General features: G+C 45.5%; 1 protein-coding gene across 1 annotated transcript; it reads right to left on the reverse strand.

Moving 5' to 3' along the window:
* Positions 1–6,406: 6,406 nt before the first annotated feature.
* DRAXIN (dorsal inhibitory axon guidance protein) lies at positions 6,407–11,895 on the reverse strand. The gene is made up of 6 exons (XM_010005130.1): positions 11,436–11,895; positions 9,925–10,112; positions 9,291–9,402; positions 8,844–8,933; positions 8,513–8,602; positions 6,407–6,519 (listed from the first exon to the last, which is right to left on the reverse strand). The coding sequence occupies exons 1-6, from the start codon at positions 11,893–11,895 to the stop codon at positions 6,407–6,409; spliced, it is 1,053 nt and encodes a 350-aa protein (XP_010003432.1).
* Between the last annotated feature and the right edge of the window lie 5,587 nt (positions 11,896–17,482).

Below are 17,482 nucleotides of genomic sequence, written 5' to 3' on the forward strand. Positions count from 1 at the left end.
GGAGCCTCGGGCGCCCCCGGCCCGTAGGCAGGTCAGGAAGGTTGTGGAAGCCCGACCCCCACCCTGATATCTGCCCTCAGCCACCTGGGGTGATTCAGGGTGGCTCTGGGGTGGGCTTTTGTAGACGGGGTGGCAGGTGGTGATTTCTTGTCGGGCAGATGTTTTCTTGGGGACGAAATGGTCTGGATGTTCCAGCTGCCTGAGGTGGGATGTGCAGCACCTGCTTCTAAGACAGAAAGCCACCTGGTTGAGTTGGTCGACTCCAAAAGGTTCTTCCTGCTATTTACAGACACAATACAGCTGAGGGAGGGTTTGACAGTACACTTGGGCTCTACTCAGAGCCCAGGAAGATGAATGCTTTCTGGAGGAAGAGGAAGCTTTTGTGTACTCATCATTACTGTGACAAAAAGATGAGTGACAAAGAGACTAATAAACACCAAGAAAAAAGCCATTGCCAGATGAGAGCTCTGCTCAGCTGTATCACACAGTACTGAAGGCAAGTTCAGGTCAGTTTTTGAGGTTGAGCCATATAGCTGGAATGGCTGGCAGATACTTCCTCGCTTCCTTTGGCCATAGATTTTTCCTTTGAACCAGATGGCTGACTTCTTTGCCTAAAAGATGGTACAAATAATGAGTTCTTCATCTCTCATTCTGAAAGAAAGCTTGTCCCATTTTAGAGAAGTTAAGAAGTGGCCAAACCAACCTCCCCCCCCATGCACACACGCCCCAACAGCTATAACTTACCATTTCCTTCCCAGTTCATGACAGGAGTCTTCTCCCCAAGTATGGCAAATGAACTAACATTCATAAGAACCAAGAAGTCAGGATGGTCTCTCTCAAAACCTCCCCTCCTTGCCCAATGTATGTTTTAGCTGTCTACAGTGAAAGACTACAATGTTTTACTGGGTCAGTTGCTTTGTTGCCCTAATTTATTCTTACAGAAAAGATGGGGCCTCTTAGGGATGAGCAAGGAGTCAGAAGTTCATTGCAGAAGCTGAATGTGGAAATGCATGAGTCATTCTTAAATCTCATATCCAGTTCAAGCAGTGCAGTGCAAGGTTATGCATGAGAATCATGCAATTCTGAACCTACACTCAGATATTCCCAAACGAGCCACAAATATAGCCCTACCCCTACTCTGTCCTTCACTGTACCCTGGATGTTAGGGACTGCTAATATGCAGCATGCTTGAAGCTCTGCCAAGGCAAAGTATTAAATGCCAAAATGAAATAACCTAGAAAATGCTAACCAGAGGAAGCAGCATAACAAAACTGATATAGCTCAGAACAGAGGTAAAAAACAAGGCCATGGAAGTCTCCCCAGGAATCTGTGAATGTGTCACTTTACCAGATGAAAGATTGAAATATAACTCATCTATTGCCATGTGCTCCATCGGCCATGACTTCGTTTACGTTTTTGTGTCTTGCAGGGAAGCTCTGCCTCTATTTACAGAAGTAGTGGCACCAAATGGGATCAATGCTAGTGGCCCCATTAATGTAAAGGACTAGATTTTACCCTAAGTGTCAAAACCAAGATATAACACCTGGGATGGGGGGAAAAATAGAGACTTTCAATAGCTATGTTGTTGGCACAGTGTTTGGGTGCAGAGGGAAATAAGGAAGCCCTTCTGCCAGGAGAGGTATCAATCAAAGGAGAACTGTTTGTATAAAGACAAATTCCACGGTCCCAGTTCAAGCACTGTTTAGATGCAGCAGTATGTGGGTGTCTGTTCTCCTTTCAGCATTCTCACCCAGTCTGAGACAGAGTCTCAGCATAATTTATGCAGCATGAGGCATAATTTGGATTGATGTGACTGCTGTTTAATGCAAAACGTTAGTTTCTCCTTGTACAATAAAAGCTCTTTACTTCATTTTGTTTATCAATGTATCATACAATTAATCAGCCCTGCTTATTATATCCTGGGCTTGCATATCATGGACTCAAAGCATTTGGAAATGTCTTAATGATCTCATGGATATTAAAACAATGAGAGCTATGATTGACATTGTGCATTTGCACATCTCTCGCACCTATCTGATTGGGGGGGGGGAGTTGATTGTTTTTTATCTCTGCTTTGCTTTGCTTGTACCTTGTAAATTGCTGCTCTGTGTAACCTGCTATTTCTGTTCCCTTCCCTAGACTTGATAACTCAAAGCAAGATAAACACGGTGAGAAAGATAAGCAGCAAGTTAAAGAAGATCTGCAGGGAGAAGCAGGCAACCCAAGAGACCAGCGACAGGATACAGAGAGTTTCCTAACTAGAAGACTGGTCTGGGTGAGTTCAGCTTACTGCAATTAATATCCAGCAATTAGCTGCTTTATGTTAAATATATTGGTGGTATGTCTTCTGCAGACTTGAGTAGAAACCTAATACACAGCCTCACTTTAGCCTCACTTTATCCTGACAGCATAAAGTGAGGCTAATAAGGCAGAAATGCTTCCTTTGCGTTTTCAGGACACTGTACCCTTGGTGGGTAAGGTGATAACAATTCCGTGGGGAAGTAAAAGGAGCTAATACAATTGCTCCTGCTATCTTTGTCTAGCCTGTGGGGATGGAGACAAGCTCAACCCTCATAGTTCTGCCCTTTGTGTCACTCTATTGGGGTCTAGTCTGAAGGTAACTAAAGGCTGCAGTTGGCACTGGTGTCTTTGAGTTGTTCCCCAGGCTGTAGAGCTGAGAGCAATGAAGCCATCAGCTTGGCACAGCTGTATATATTATAAAAGGCCACTTTCTGAGTAAGTGGTGAGGAAGGGCATATAGGAGTTGTCCTGGCTCTACAAACTCCCTTTTAAATCCCAATGGGAAGTCATCCAGCAGAGACATAATTTGGATTGGAGGGAGAACTGAGGGCAGTTTGTTGTGCTGATGGGGAGCTTTCTGCAACATCAGTGCAGAGCAGTCTATGGCAAGATGATTTGGGGAGTAAAGAGTTAGGTTAATGTAGCATCTTGACAAGGACACATGAAAGTCCTTTCCCATCTCAGCAAGGAAGAGCTGCTCCTCTGTTTTTTCTAAAAGCCAACCAGAGCTTTAATATATAACTGAGGGACTACTCTTAAAGATTCACTTGCACTGTAAAAAATGAAGTGACATAACAGAATTGTGTTTGTGGGGTACATAGGATCACTCAAAACATTGCAAGAAAACAACAACCCTCATTTTTTTCTGATAAAAGATGTGAAAGCAATGCTTTTTCCAGGCTTTATGGAGCAGAAAGTGGCTGGCATGGACTGGAATGATTTAGTATAGCATGGGCTCGAAATTGAAGCACTTTCACACACTGGGGATTGACAACAGGGTAATTACTGGGGGATGGGGAGGGAAGGGAAGAGGATTAAAAGAAACCACCCCCAAGCTAAAATGAATGCAGACTATTACAGACCTGAGACTGAATGATTCCCAAGTGTTTTAATTTGTGCTTCCATTCCTTGTCTCCCTTGCAGTCATAATTTTGGCAACTGCCAGCAACATCCCCAATATTCAACAGCATTTGCAGAGCAGGCAGCTGCTGAGATGATTATGTCAAATCAGCACGTTGTCCTCTCTTTTCCATGTCTAATGATCCCCCCCCTTGGATAAGTGGTTTAAAATGATGCATACCCCTTGGACTCATTGTGAGGCTGCTTACAGCAGTAGCTGTAGAGCAGGAGTTTGGGTGGAATTCGCAAATGTCACTCACCTTTCTTGCATGTGTGCCCTGCAATTAACTTTAAACATTATTCCACAGAACCCTGCTATGGCTGGTTTGGGCTGGATCCAAAGTCCTTTCAGGACAATAGAAAATCTTGCAAGAGCTCTGGCTTAAGCTCTCTGGGGGCAGTAAAGAAGCTGAGTTTGTGTGAATTCTTAATTTGAGTTGCTCAAACAATCAGTTAAGAACAACATATAAATCAAGATTTGCTTGACATTTATCTCCCTGTCTCTTGTTCAGACCTAATGTCCCTAAAGGCAGAACTGTTGCTGACTGGGCTGAAACTGGGAGATACTGGGAAAGATGGGGAAAGTTGCTAAATGTAACCCAGTGATACTATTGATCTGCAGCTGCTGTCATGCTCTTGAGGTAGCATAGAGCAGCACTGAAAAACTTTGCTACACTCAGACATGGGCTGGCTTTGTACAAATATTGCCCTGGTGTTTTATATCACAGGCTGATCTTGTATTCCACACCTTGGCATATTATTTACCCAACAGCTTTGCTTTGCACTGCAATTGCCAAGTCAGTAGTCTATCTGGCCAATACATAAATCAGGTTGTCTGATTCATTTTGCAGTGCTGTAGCTGTGTAGCATGTGCCTGTGCTCTGTTCCCCCTTTCTGCTTCACCTCTGTCACATCAGTTTGATTCAGAAGGGGTGAGTCTCAGGGGCAATCAATCCAATAATTTTGCTGTTTGATTTATAATAATTAAGTCAATTTTCAATGACCTTAGACATTTAACTAATCCCTCTGATTAAGAATCATCTGTTCTTTATATTCAGACTTAACAGCAGACCAAAAACTGAAAAAGCAAGACCTGAAGAAGGTCTCCTTTTGGAGTCTATAAGTGCTGGTTTAAAATTCTGGTTTAAAAAAATGCTGTTTAAGCCTGCTTGTATTTTATATGGTTTACAACACTGTCTTGCCCAAAACACTGCCCAGAATCCTGCAAGGATTCCGTATGTAGAGTATAAGGCAATGACTACCTGCATCACCCCTGCAAAATTCCCTGCTTACTTTCAGTTGTACTATTCTGACCATCTCTGGACTCCTCCAGGGAAAGCAGTGTGGTACCAAACCCTGGCTTTGTAATGGCTGTGAATGTGGATCTCATGGGTGTCACACAGACCAGGGTTTGAGCCTCTGCAAGTCACTGTGATAAGTTAAGCCCTTTTTCCCTTCATGATTCCACTGACAATACCACTGCCAGCACCACCCACTATTCTGCATCTGGGCTGCATTTCTCTTTCTGAGTTAACAAATTGCATCCTTGCTGCTGTGGCACAGAGCTGGAGCCAAACCACCTTTCTTTGCTCCTGCCTGTTGGGCTAACATGTAGTGCTGTAAGAAGACATCTAACTAGCTACATCCAACTGAGTGGTAGGTTTTGCCTAAATGCCCCTCTACAAATTACTCCTTTAGTGAACCTCCTGGCAGTGCAGGTATATGTGGGTCAGAACTAATATTGTATTCATAGCATATCTCTGTAGTCATGACTGGGCACTCATCATATTAGAGGCATAAACTATTATGCTAGCAGCATTTGAGTGAATACGTAATGCAGATTGACACTATAACAGAAAAAGGAATGCAAAATGGAGATTTGCCTACTCATATGGAACACAGGGGGTTTAGGGGAGCTGTGTTAAGAGGATTCTGACCACAGCACCAGGATTAATATTTCTATTCCTACAAAAATTATCAGGAGCCAGAAAAGGTGTATAAGGGAGCTGGCTAGCAGGTTGCACTGATGACTTCAGGTAATCACACAAAGCTATGTCCTTAGGTCCAGTCAAAGCAGCAGAAGAGTTGCACAAAGGATACCTATGGTATCTTTATTTACATATCATGGGAACACACATGCAACATGTTACAGAATTTACTACAATGGAACAGCCTGTCCCTATCTCCTGTTACCAAAAACTTTATTTTTGGCTCACTAGGAAAACTACCACTTTCCTAGAAAGCTCCTAAAAATAATCATTAAAAATAACAGACTTGGCAGTATAACTAAATGAGTGAGAGCTGCAGGCTAGGATGTCCTGCCACATCCTTGCAGAAACCAGGTGGTTCTCTGGAAGCAAGAAAGGAAGGAAGCAGTGGTACTGGATGGTCCCAAAGAAGACAAGAAGTGGTAGTGTGTTACAGCTAGGGAATATATGTCTGCAGCAGTGAACAAGGGAGAGAGCAAGAGCCCTGTCAGAAGGTTGGGCGGCCAGCTCCCTGGTGGGGGAGCCATTTCCCATCTTTGATTCCACCCGGAGGCTACGTGCTTCCTATTCTCTTGGAACCTCTGATCCTTAAGGAGGATCTACATTTTTTCTCAAGCAAGGGGTAAAGTTTAAGCTCATATCCCCTTTGACTTGAAGGATCTTTCATATCTTGCCTCTGTTAAGAGGAGGAGATGAAACTGCAGAGGCTCTTCTTGCTGGGACCATCAGACCATTAGTCACGATCATCTCTCACTAACCTGGAGAGAAGACCCAACTCAGTGGCAGGAATGTGCTGAGGTAAGGGAGGGGGAATGCAGTCCTGGTAAGGAAAAGGCTGAGGCCACTCTAAATTGCCATGAGCTTCAGTCTTGTTGAAACCTGGCACGTTCAGAGCCTGCAGCTTCAGTCATTTCCTTGACTTTTTCCTCTAATTCCCATTACTAGGTATAAACAGTTTGACCCCAGCTCCTGACCATCCAGGCAGGAGTTCCACCCTCCTAAACATTAATGAATGATCCCTGCTCTCCATTGGCTGACTCGGGCTCCACGCAGCGCCCTTTCCTCCGGGTCACCCTCCGGTTCCGGTGGTATTTGGCGTAACAGCGTAGCCCTGTGGAAAAGACATGCGTAAGTGAGCAGGAGTGACCAGAGCTCACTGCAGCAGTAACATCCAGCAATTAGCTCTCCGCCTCAGACTGAGCCTGCTGCAGTAGGGACAGTCCCAGGACTGGGAAGCCTGAGCTGTGTCAAACGAGGTGGCAGAGGGATTCTTCACAGGGACATTTTGCTCTCTGGGCCCTGCTCTTCCCTTTGGCTCACTGTTCTGGTTTGGGATTCACTGGCTCAGGCAGAAGGTTTCACTGGCTTCTTGAAATACCAATGAATTATCCTGATTGTTTCCAGTGATTTTTATGGAAGCCTTGCTTGGTTTCCCCCTATTACTTCCCATTACTGTCTAAGTGATCTCTCCATTGGGAAATTACTATAGACCTAATGTGCAGCAGCAATGGCTAGGGAGCTATTCTTACTATTTATTTCCCTGAAGCTTCAGGAAAAGAGGGAAGAGACTTTAAAGTGCTGTTACTATGAGGTCTGTTCCAAAACTCACTGCTGATCTCCTTCAGTTTCTCTGTTTTGGATGCTTGAAGTGCAGGGTCAGAGGGAAGCTATCTGATATAACACTGATGAATACTAAGGAGTTGGAAAAAAGGCATTTTATACGTAGAAAACAACAGTACATATTCTCCCATGACAGTAGAAGGCAATGGGAAGCTCTGGTCAGGGTAACTCATTGCTTTCTGGCACTGATAGGTTTATCTTTTGGTGTCTATTGTCTGACTTTGTTACACCAGAATGTGTAGCTGGTTAGGCTAGACAGGGTACAGCCTGTGTGAAAATAATTGTCACAAAAGCCCTGATTTTCAGTAGCCTAGGATCTGGTCATTGGGGTTGGCAGGAGCTGATTTGATCATCCTAGAAACTCCCAACTCTTTTGACTTCCAGAGCAGGCAGCAGATAGCAACAGTGCCAGCACCCCCAGAGTGGGAGAGGCTGAGGATTTATAGCTTTTATAATGAGACAGTCCATAAACTGTCCTTGAGTACGTGTACACAGGAGACCCAGCAATGTCTCAGGTCACTGAGCAGCCCTTTGGAGTGCGTGTCCCTGGGCTATGTGAGACCAGCTACCTTGAAGCTGAGATTTCTGCCCCTCATTACCAATCCCCTCAGGGCAGTCTGGCCCTCCCAGAAGGAGAGCACACAAGCTCAGGGCTCTACTCATATCTAAGCATCTTGTCTGCCTTATTTGGACCTTATATCTCTGGGGATCTTTTTAATGCAACAGAGGATGCACATTTGGCATCAACTTAAAACTAGCTTAAGTATAAAGCAGGGCCTGGGGGGGAGGAGCCCTCATTAGGCTTGTAGGAGCACTTTTCTAGGCTAATCTATCAGAACATCATCTCTGCTGAGGACCTTCAAGTGTTACATTACACACCCAAGGTGAAGACTATCATTTAACATTGGAACTCCAGGAAAGCAGTCTGTTTACCTGGGGAAAAAGTAGGTCAATCACCTGCTCAGAGTTTTGTTCTTGCAGACAAAACTCAGAGCCTGGAGCAAATCCTGAACATGTTCAGACTAGAAAAGTGTCTTTCAACATCTTCATAACACAACTGTCTATTAAAGGCTGCAGTGGATTCTTCAGAAATAGTTTTAAGAAACAAAAGTCTGTGTCCTACCCACAGCTACAAAACTGCTACAAATTCTGTTGAAATTTTGTTATGGAAAGCCATATTAGACATAAGGTTCTGTAAAGCAAGGATAATACTCAGTTTTTATAACCTATCATACCTGAAAGCACTATAGAAGTGGTAATATAGTATGGCTTCTCCTGTTAGGTTTGTAGACACCAGGATTTTTGTTTTCAGGGGGAAAACAAGATAACCTAGATGACCCAACAGTCACATTGTGAGTCAATGGCAGGGAGAGGCTAAGAGGAGCAGAGTTTGGCTCCTGTTTTCACATATAAACCACTATTCTGAGTCAACAGGGCCAACTGCAAAGCCAGCTGGAAGGAAGAGAGCAAAGAGGGGACCTCACCTTCAGTGCACATGCAGTCATCATAACATTTATTGTTAAGGCCTCGATTGTGTGGTTTGCAGAGGTGCTCACGCAAGTCACAGCAAGAACCTGCAACACAGGAACAAGGGTCAGCACAGCTCATTTATCCCCTTCCTTCCTAGGGCTGCTAACACCCATGACAGCTCCATGGTACATCCTTTGTCCTCACAGTAGCCTAGACAGCCTCTGCCCTTCGCTCTGGGTACTACTTTCTATCAGTATTATAAATCATTATACCTGTATTAGAACATGGGCTGGATTTCTAACAAGCTCATCTTTGGAGAAATGACTCTACCAAGCTGATCCTGACCTGGGAGGCAGTCAAGGTGATGGTCACATGGCTCTCCTTCAGCTGCCACCGTTTCATTTCCACTGCTGGGGCTCTTACTGCGGCGTTTCTCTATGGAGAAAAACAGACGCTGAGAGAAAACTTCATGCTCATGTTTTCATTTTGGAGACTATTGTTCCGGGGTAAAAACAGCCTCAAGCTTCAAAAGTTTTAACTCTAAACCTTCATAGTCTAATCCCCTCCCTATTTCTCAACCTTCCATCTATAATTTTTCCTCTTCCTTCAAACTATGCATCCAAAATGAGAAACATTCTGAAACTGAGCACAAAAAACAATCAGCATAATGCTTTTTCTTTCTTTCTTTCCCCCCTGCTGTGATCTCTCATCCATCAGCACATCTGTGAACACTAACCACAAGACAAGGCTTACAGAATCACTTTTTGGAAAGAGGACAAGGAGGCTTAGCACCTTTCTTTTTAGCAGATGGCCACATTTCAGGTTTGAGATCCTCATAATCTGTCCAGTCAAAGAGTGCCATATCTAGGGTGGGCATCACATCCCCATCATGCCTGAGTCGGGCCTGCAAACCACAAGAAGTCAAAGAGACAAGAGATTACACTTCTGTAGTGACACTGAAGTCTTTGCAAATTCTCCTGGTGCTTTTAGACCTTAAAAAGACTTTATGATATCCTCCCATCTCTACCCCTGTCTTGTCCACTGGGGATTCTTGGCATGCCATTTTCAAAAGGAAAGAGCTTTCCCATGTTGCTCCTGAAGCCACTGCTTCTGTGTGAGGACAAAAGTTGAGCAAGGAACATTAGGACAAGCTGCCTCTCCATCCAGTGCTCCTACTGCCTCTCTGGTCTTTGAAGCTGAATGAAGATGGCTAGTTAAAGGGAAGGAAGGGCAGGGAAAAGCAGCAACTAAAGGAACTGTTTATAGAGAAGAGGTGTTTAGATGTCTCCAAGACAGCTGCTTTTGAGAGAGGGCTTTGGTGTTAAGCAAGCACTTACCTCTTACTGGAAAAAAGAAACTGGATCTTATCTGCAGGAGATTTCTGTCTGCATCAGAGGCACAGTGCTGTTACCATCTGTCTCTTTACCTGTGGCCGTGGTGATGTGGCTGGAAGAACAGGAGGCTCTTCTGTGGAAACAGCTAGTTCCATTGCAGTGTTGAGAACCATAGTGGGAGTCGGACTTGTAGCTTCCTCTGCCTGGAGGTTTTGAAACTGTTCTTCAAAGCTTTCAGGTTTCTTGTACAGGGAGCTGGGCCCAGCATCAGGAGCCTTCCCTGGAGAGGGAAACAGGTACAGTAACATTAGATTTCTCATCCCTTTTCTCTCATAGATTTGAGTCAAGAGAATTCAAATTTCATCCAGCCACTGGCAAGTGTTTTATCACCCTGAGCTGCTGTTTAGACCAGTGTAAAACTGAGTTATGTGTTATTAAAGTGATAGATGAGGTCCAGAGTATATGCATCTTGGTTTTTACACAATAATACACATACATAATCACACCTTCTTGAAGATGTGTCTGTCTCTTGCTTAAGAAGCAAATAATTTCTTCTTCTGGTCTCAAGAGTACAAAATGTACCTTTTAAACCATTTTAAAACCAATAGATTAAGCTGCTGCAAATACTTTCAAACACATTCTTGTTTGATTTTAGTAGTGGGTTATTTCAATTTAACTCAAAGTCAGGACCTACCTATATGGAAATAAGATCTTGAGAGCCTGATCCTTGCTTTTCCTAAATATTAATTTAAATACAGACCATAAGTTAAACCAAAGGAACAAGATCTGTTTTGTAGTCTGCAAATACTGCTTCTAACCAGCTTTGTTGCATACTCTATTTTGCTTAACATGAGTTTTTCAGTCAGTTCCTTGAGAAAATAATAGAGCTCTTCTTACTGATGCAGGGAGGAGCGATAGCTGAAACTCAGGGATACTGACACCCAGCTTGTCAAACTGTGTAGATTGACACAAATTGCCTAGTTTTAATAGAGCTAAATCTTTACCACACTGAGCACACCACACCACAGTGACACACCCACAACTTGACCTGCAAAGGAAAGCAGTACCAGTCAAAAATAAGCAACATTTTAAAATAATTACTGCAATTTTTCACATATGCAAAATGTATATTTTTTGTAGTTCAGGATAAATACAGAAGAATATAGGTTCTGCTGAGAAGAAACTGATCTTAAAGAAGTGGGCTTTTTTGGTACTACTTCTAGTTCTGGTCATGGTTTGAAGTCAGTGCAGAGACTGAATGTGGCTTGGACATTTTTGTTCCTAAATTGAACCATCAGCTACAAAACAAAGCAGGCCACCCCAAAACAACCCCTCAAGTCCTAGGAACTTGCAGAGCTCCCCCTGTAAGGCAAACCAGGTCATTTTCACAAAATTGCAGCCAGCAGTAAAAAACTCTGGTTCTGGAGTTCCCCTTTTTTCTTGTGCCTCTTTTGTTTGGCAGATTTCTCTCCAGAGCAGGCACACAACCCACACCCTCCACACACCCCTGTGGCTCAACCACAGCTGTGTTTCCTTGCCCTCACAAAAGTAACACTCATTTCAAGTGACCCAACAGCTTAATCTTCCCTTGGAGCTCAAATACCTCTGTGGTGTTTCAGCCTGTCCCTGCGGCTGTGTCGCCGGTGCTCTCGGTTCTGCTTCTTTCCTCTCTCAGACCCAGGGGACTGGTTGTCCCTCTCAGGATATGGGAATTCAAAACCCAGGAACATATCCTTATTCTGTTTCAGGGCTGCTGGCTGTCCCTCTGCCACCACTTCTTCCACAGCTGGAGATCCACTACCCATTCTGAGGGCCTCTTCCCCAGCTGGCCGTCCTCTTGAAGGCATGGCATGGACCCTCTCTTTCTTGGCCAAGCTGTGCTTGTGGTGGTGCCCACTTCTGGGCTGCTGCAGCCACATCTCTTGGTTTTGAAGATGGTTGCTGTTCTCTGGGACATTTTTGAGCTTTGTGCTAGGCTCCAGGGAAACTGCAAGACTGATGTCAGAAAGAACCAGCACACAGAGGAAAAGGAAAGGAAAGAAGAAGGTGGAAGAAGTTGCCATAATCCTGGATGCTGTGCCTCACCTGCAGTTCATTAAAAAAAAACAAACAACAAAACAAACATGTAACAAAACAAAAAAAAACACAACAGCAACAACAGAAAAAATAAGCAGGAAACTTCTAAGAACTGTAAAGGCAAGCAAGATTCAGGCACAGGACACTTAGATTAAAACAATTCGGGTGTCCAGAGCTGGAATTGATGTTTTTCCCTCCTTGGTTACCTCCTCCAATCCTAGTCTAGTTACAGCAGCTGAGACCCAAGTGCAGGGCCTGCAGGGCTGAGAGGTCCCAGTTTCATGTGCAAATGAGGGCCATCAATCAGTAGGACACTTCCCTTTGATTCCTGCCTAGCCCCCCTACCCTCCCATTCACAGCCTACCATCTGAGGGGATGCAGCCACTGCCACCCCTGAGCTCCTGCACAGCACCAGCTGGCTGGCTTGGGCTCTTTGCTGCCAGGTTGGCAACTTGGGCCTGGCTGGCACTGGCCTCTCCTCACAGCTGGTTTCCTTGCAATGAAGATGTCAAGATGAACAGAACTGGAGGCAGATGGTGGCCTCAGAGGATGAGCAACAGCCCTGAGCAGCTCAAGACAGACATGCACCTGTACACCATACTGCTTCAGGGTGGCTGAAGCTAGTCAAGGAAAGAAGAAACACTGGAAATGTTGTGCCGATACCTCAGTGTAGCAGAGGAATACATCTGCTGTGAGCAGTTTGCCCCACTTTCCCTCCTTGACCCTGCAGAGGTCACTTCACCCCACCCCACACGGTGATGTTGTCTCTGGGAGGGTAATTTAAGTCCAAAGCACACTGAGTCCCTCAGCACAATGGCTGCAAACTATTCTCATTCACTCTGCTTCACTGTAATGTTTTTGCTGGTCTTCCTTCATCCCCATGTTTGTGTTATGAGATGTGGCTTTAGGTCATGACATAAGTCAGCTTCTGCTCACTCATTCACTAACAGATTCTGCCTTTGCAAGACTCAGCTGTTACTGCTTCAGAGCCTGGGAGCAAATTTTCAGTTCAGACCTTCTCTGGAAAGAGGTAGGCAGCACAAGGGCTTTCTCTTTAATGCTGTGCCTGAAAAGCAGGTCTTTCTACTGGCCACAAAAGACAACAAACCACTGCTTGAGGACTGATTTAGGAGGTATTGGTTATGTTCATTTGCTGAAGGCATAACACTAGGAAACAGTATTTTATTGGCAGCTACCTGGGACAAAGGAAAACCCCACCAACTGCTAAATCTGTTAACAAAGCACTTGAAGTCCTGCTTCAAAGCCAATGGAAGGAACAGCTTTCAAGCAAAACACAAGCTCTGCATCCACAATCTTTGTTTTTTTCCTAGGATTTTCTCTTTAAGAACCAGAGCAAACCAGCTGGATTAAGGCATCACTCAGGACAACTCAAAGAGCTGGAAATAGCATCTTACCTTTTCATCTGCAGGCAAAATGCCAAAGGAGAGACCAAGTGCAAAGAGAAAGCAAGGCAGGTGTCTCCAATCTCACTCAAACAGACATGGGCCCTTTGATGGTGAACCTGACAGACACATTAGCTGCAGATCCTGGTTTTCACCATGAGCTGAAAAGCAGCTAAATGCTGCAGGGCAGTTAAACAGAAGGTCTGCTTCAAAGGGTAGAGGGCATTTATTTAAGGTGCCCAGCTGTTTTCTTGGCATGATACAGGATGAAAGTGCAGCTAGAGCACCTGGGCTGCCTCATTTCTCCCCTGGCTGAGAAGGCAGGGTAACATCCTGTGTTCCTGTGTTTCTGGGAGTCTTGCATTAATAATACAGATAAACACCTGTACTGCACCGTTGTCAGGGGAGGTGTGAGCTGTCTGCCAAACCAAAACAGTGCATGGGCAAGTTCTGCTACCTTGGGTTAATGCAACACTGCTGTGTTAGAGGCACAGAAGTCCTAGCCTTCTCTTAACCTCTTGCTTCCATGCCCTGATCTATCTTTAACTTCAGAAATGTCTTCCTACCTTCCCTATTTCTCTTACCCTATGCAAGCTCTAAAATTATTGTTTCCAAAAGGCAGCTAGAAAACCACGGCATCCCTAGTTCTCCCCAGTGCTCACATCCCTCAAAGTCTGAGCACCAAAGTAAACCCCACCCTTGCCTCTCTCAAGACCACAGTCCACAAAAGAAGTCAGTGCCAGCCCTGGGCTTGTTGGTCAGTGACAGCAGTGTTCTAACTCTGCCCAGGCACCTTTTCTGCAAGGGAGATTCTGCCCTGAGACATATGCCAGGCAGAAAGAAGTCTGGTCTTGTAAGGAGATGCTTTTCCTAAATAACTCTAAACTCTAAGTCCAGAATTCATCCTCTTAGCATCATTCATATATTGATAAAGGAAACAGCTAAAGTACTTGCCAAGTTAAGCTGCCCCTGTAGTTCTTCACACCACCAGAACTAAACCTTCTCCTTACTCCACCCAGTGCCTTGCACTTCCTTTATATACCCTCAGGATCACAAGCCACTTGCTTCTTGAGGTGGCAAATGTGCCTGCTAACATGAAAATGTGTAAAGCCAAGATAAGGCCTTAGAGCTACCCAGGGTGCAGGCTCAGGGCTGATGGATGAGTTGCAGTGCTCTCTCCCTCCACCACTATTTCTGATGCATTTTGGGTTAGTAGTGGATGGTCACAAACCTCTAAGGAAAATTAGGGGGGTTTTTGCATGTTGGGTAACCTTTCCTGGGGGCACTCTGCACTCCCCAATACAATTGCTATTACATTGCTCTCTGCCTTTAATCCTACAAGGCAGCCACGACTGAGTAGGTGCACAGAAACTCAGGCATGTTTTCCCCCTATAAATACAGCTATGTCACCTCAGTGAGGAAACAGGCTCTGACACTGCCCCTGTTGTATTTGTTTTGAATTTGACAAAGCAGGAGCATGAGATCATCTGCATTCATTTGCATATCTGACTTAAAACATGTTATGTGACAGCCCTAGCTTTTACTTTTCACATATGTTCTTCATGTCACAGCCAAGAGGAACAAAACTCTCAACCCAAGAAACAGGAAATATATCAAGATTCTTTCTCACCCCAGACCACAAATGTTGCAGTTTGTAAACTCAAGGGCAAAACCAAGCCAGACCCAAACACATACTCTGGGCCAGGTTTCTCTTTGGCTTTGATAAGCTCAGACTTTGGTGGGAGTGTGTAAAGATTTCCTGGGCTCCACACCATCTCAAGCTGCAGCAATAGACAAAGTGTATGTGCATCTATATGGGTGTTGTGTGAATCTGCATGTGTGGCAGGGATGACAGACAATAAACCCAGCTTCATGTGCCAGGCTCCCTGTAAATAAGAAGCCACAGGGTGATGGATGGGCTTGGGAAGGCCTGGAGCAGAGTGGACGGGTAGGCTCTATGGTAGCTGACATGCAGAGAGCTGGCTGGAGCCAGGAGGATGGCATTGTGCAGATAAATGAGATTTCACTTCCCTGCTGGGTCTCTTTCCATCTGTTTTTGTGTTTCTGGAGGCAAATACTGGGAAGCTTCATATACAATCTGCCAAGAGACCTTCCCATTTCAAATGGATCTTTCTCAGCTTTCTAGGGTCCTCAAAAGCTGACAGCTAATCTTGCATTCAGCCCTCTCTTTTCCTTGTTGGGGCAAAAGTAATAAAAATTTTTCTTCTCCCCAGCATTTCTTGCACACTCACTTTGTAAAGAATATTATTTTGTGGCTGGCCCGGACATCCTTGGGATGACAGAGCAGCAAAGTCCCCTGCTCACATCTCTCTACTCCTTTTAGGTTGCTTTTTGGAGCTGCCTTCCTCCTTTCTTAGGTTTTCTGTATCCACCATCACCTTTCCTCCCTACCTTGCCTTTCATATTTACCTGCCTCCGCAGTTCTCTTGTCCCCCATGGCTGTGTTTGCTGTGAAAGGTTTCTGCTCTGCAGGTATTTAGGCTAAGCTACTTGAATCCTGCCACCCTCCCTTTGAAACCTCTGCTTGCCTTTTGTTTGAGTTGCTTTCTCACACTTTCTGCCATCACCAAACAACATTCGACTGTAGAAAGTGCCAAGTTTCCTAATACACTAATTGTGCCAGTGACACGAGAACCAGGACATAGAGATTCAGGTTTGCAGGGGGTTGATCAGTAGCTGTAGGTACTCCTGTGCCTCCACAAAGTATCTTCCTGGGGCAGCTCCTACCCAGTGACCACTTGAAATGTGACTCACTCAACACCAGTTGAAGGGCTGGAACTGGGACTCTGTTTTTGTTGACCCACTGGCCCAGGTAATCCCTGACAGACTCTGCTCTGCACTTGTAACCTCCCAGGACAGAAGTGGATTCTTGATACAGCATGACCCAGGAAACACCCTCTCCTGCAGCCCAGACTTGTGAGTCTGCTGGCAGCTTTGTGCTTGTCACCGCTAAGCTCCAGTGCTCCTTGCTCTGATGAACACTGGACACATTGCAAAGCCTTCAAGCAACTACCTACCTCTCACCCTCACCCATGCTACCCTTTCTCCTGTGCCTCCCCTGACCCGTACAGAGCTTCACTGCTCCCAGTGCATGATCAGGGAGGGTGCAGCACCAACACCCTCCAGGGACAGAGCAGTCCAGCAAGTCACGGTAGTGAAGGGGAAGAGGGCACATGGATGAATATGCAGTACCCTTCGCTCTGCTCCCCTCGGGGACTTCATGGAGTGGCTGACACAGCCATCATAGGCTCCCTGCTATCAAACAGGAGAACCTACCCAATAATGAGATTAAAATAGCAATGAGTCTGAGATTAGCATCCAAGATCGAGTCGCTTGCTGTCAGCACAGCAGCAAAAACTCTCGAGTTCCATGCACAATGCCTAGTGACAAATGAGACACAATCAATAGCAAAGGTCATTGCTCACCCAGCTGGAAAGCACCTGCCAGTGTGACAGGGAAGAAGGGGGGCAGATTTGGCCCCATCTTCACTGGGGGGAGAAGTGGCTGCATCCCGACTGGCAGGACAGTTGGGCTGAGCTTTCAACATTTTTCCTTGCATGTCATTCTCACTTTGAACTAAAATGTGTAGAATTAATGCCACCTTCTACAAGGGAGAAGGGTTGGGAATACAAAACCATTTCCATTAAACGCTCTGGTTGATGGAAGACTTCAGGTGTGGATTGGATAAATGTCACTTAAATCCTACATGATTAATTACTAGCTGTAAGAAGCCATTAACTGATGCCAAACTGATTTAATTCAGAAATGAGATCTCACTTTTATCAACAGAAGAAGAGCAGAGAATAACCCGTGGGTACCCGGGGCTCGGCAGCACTCAGCTCTGCAAACACAATGACTCGGTGGGAAGAGCTTCTGTCACCCCTCAGACACTTCCCACAGCGGCTCTGGCTCGAAGCCGGGACGAACCCCTGGGGCGACCCGCGGGGGCTGATGCCCCAGTCCGGGGCGACTTCCCTTCCAGGGCAGGGGAGAGCATCTCCACAGGGAGCCTGGAGCTGCCCCTGAAGTCGCACGGACTCGCAGTAGGGTGATGGGGTGCAAAGCCCCAAAGCCCACCCTGCAGCCCCCGCGAGGTGCAGGGCGCTGGGTCCAGCCGGTGGCGGGAGCGGGGGAGCCTGGAGCCGGGTCC

This window comes from Chaetura pelagica, unplaced genomic scaffold (assembly GCF_000747805.2).
Source record: "Chaetura pelagica isolate M959 unplaced genomic scaffold, ChaPel_1.0 scaffold159, whole genome shotgun sequence".
In the NCBI taxonomy this organism is placed as follows: Eukaryota; Metazoa; Chordata; class Aves; order Apodiformes; family Apodidae; genus Chaetura; species Chaetura pelagica.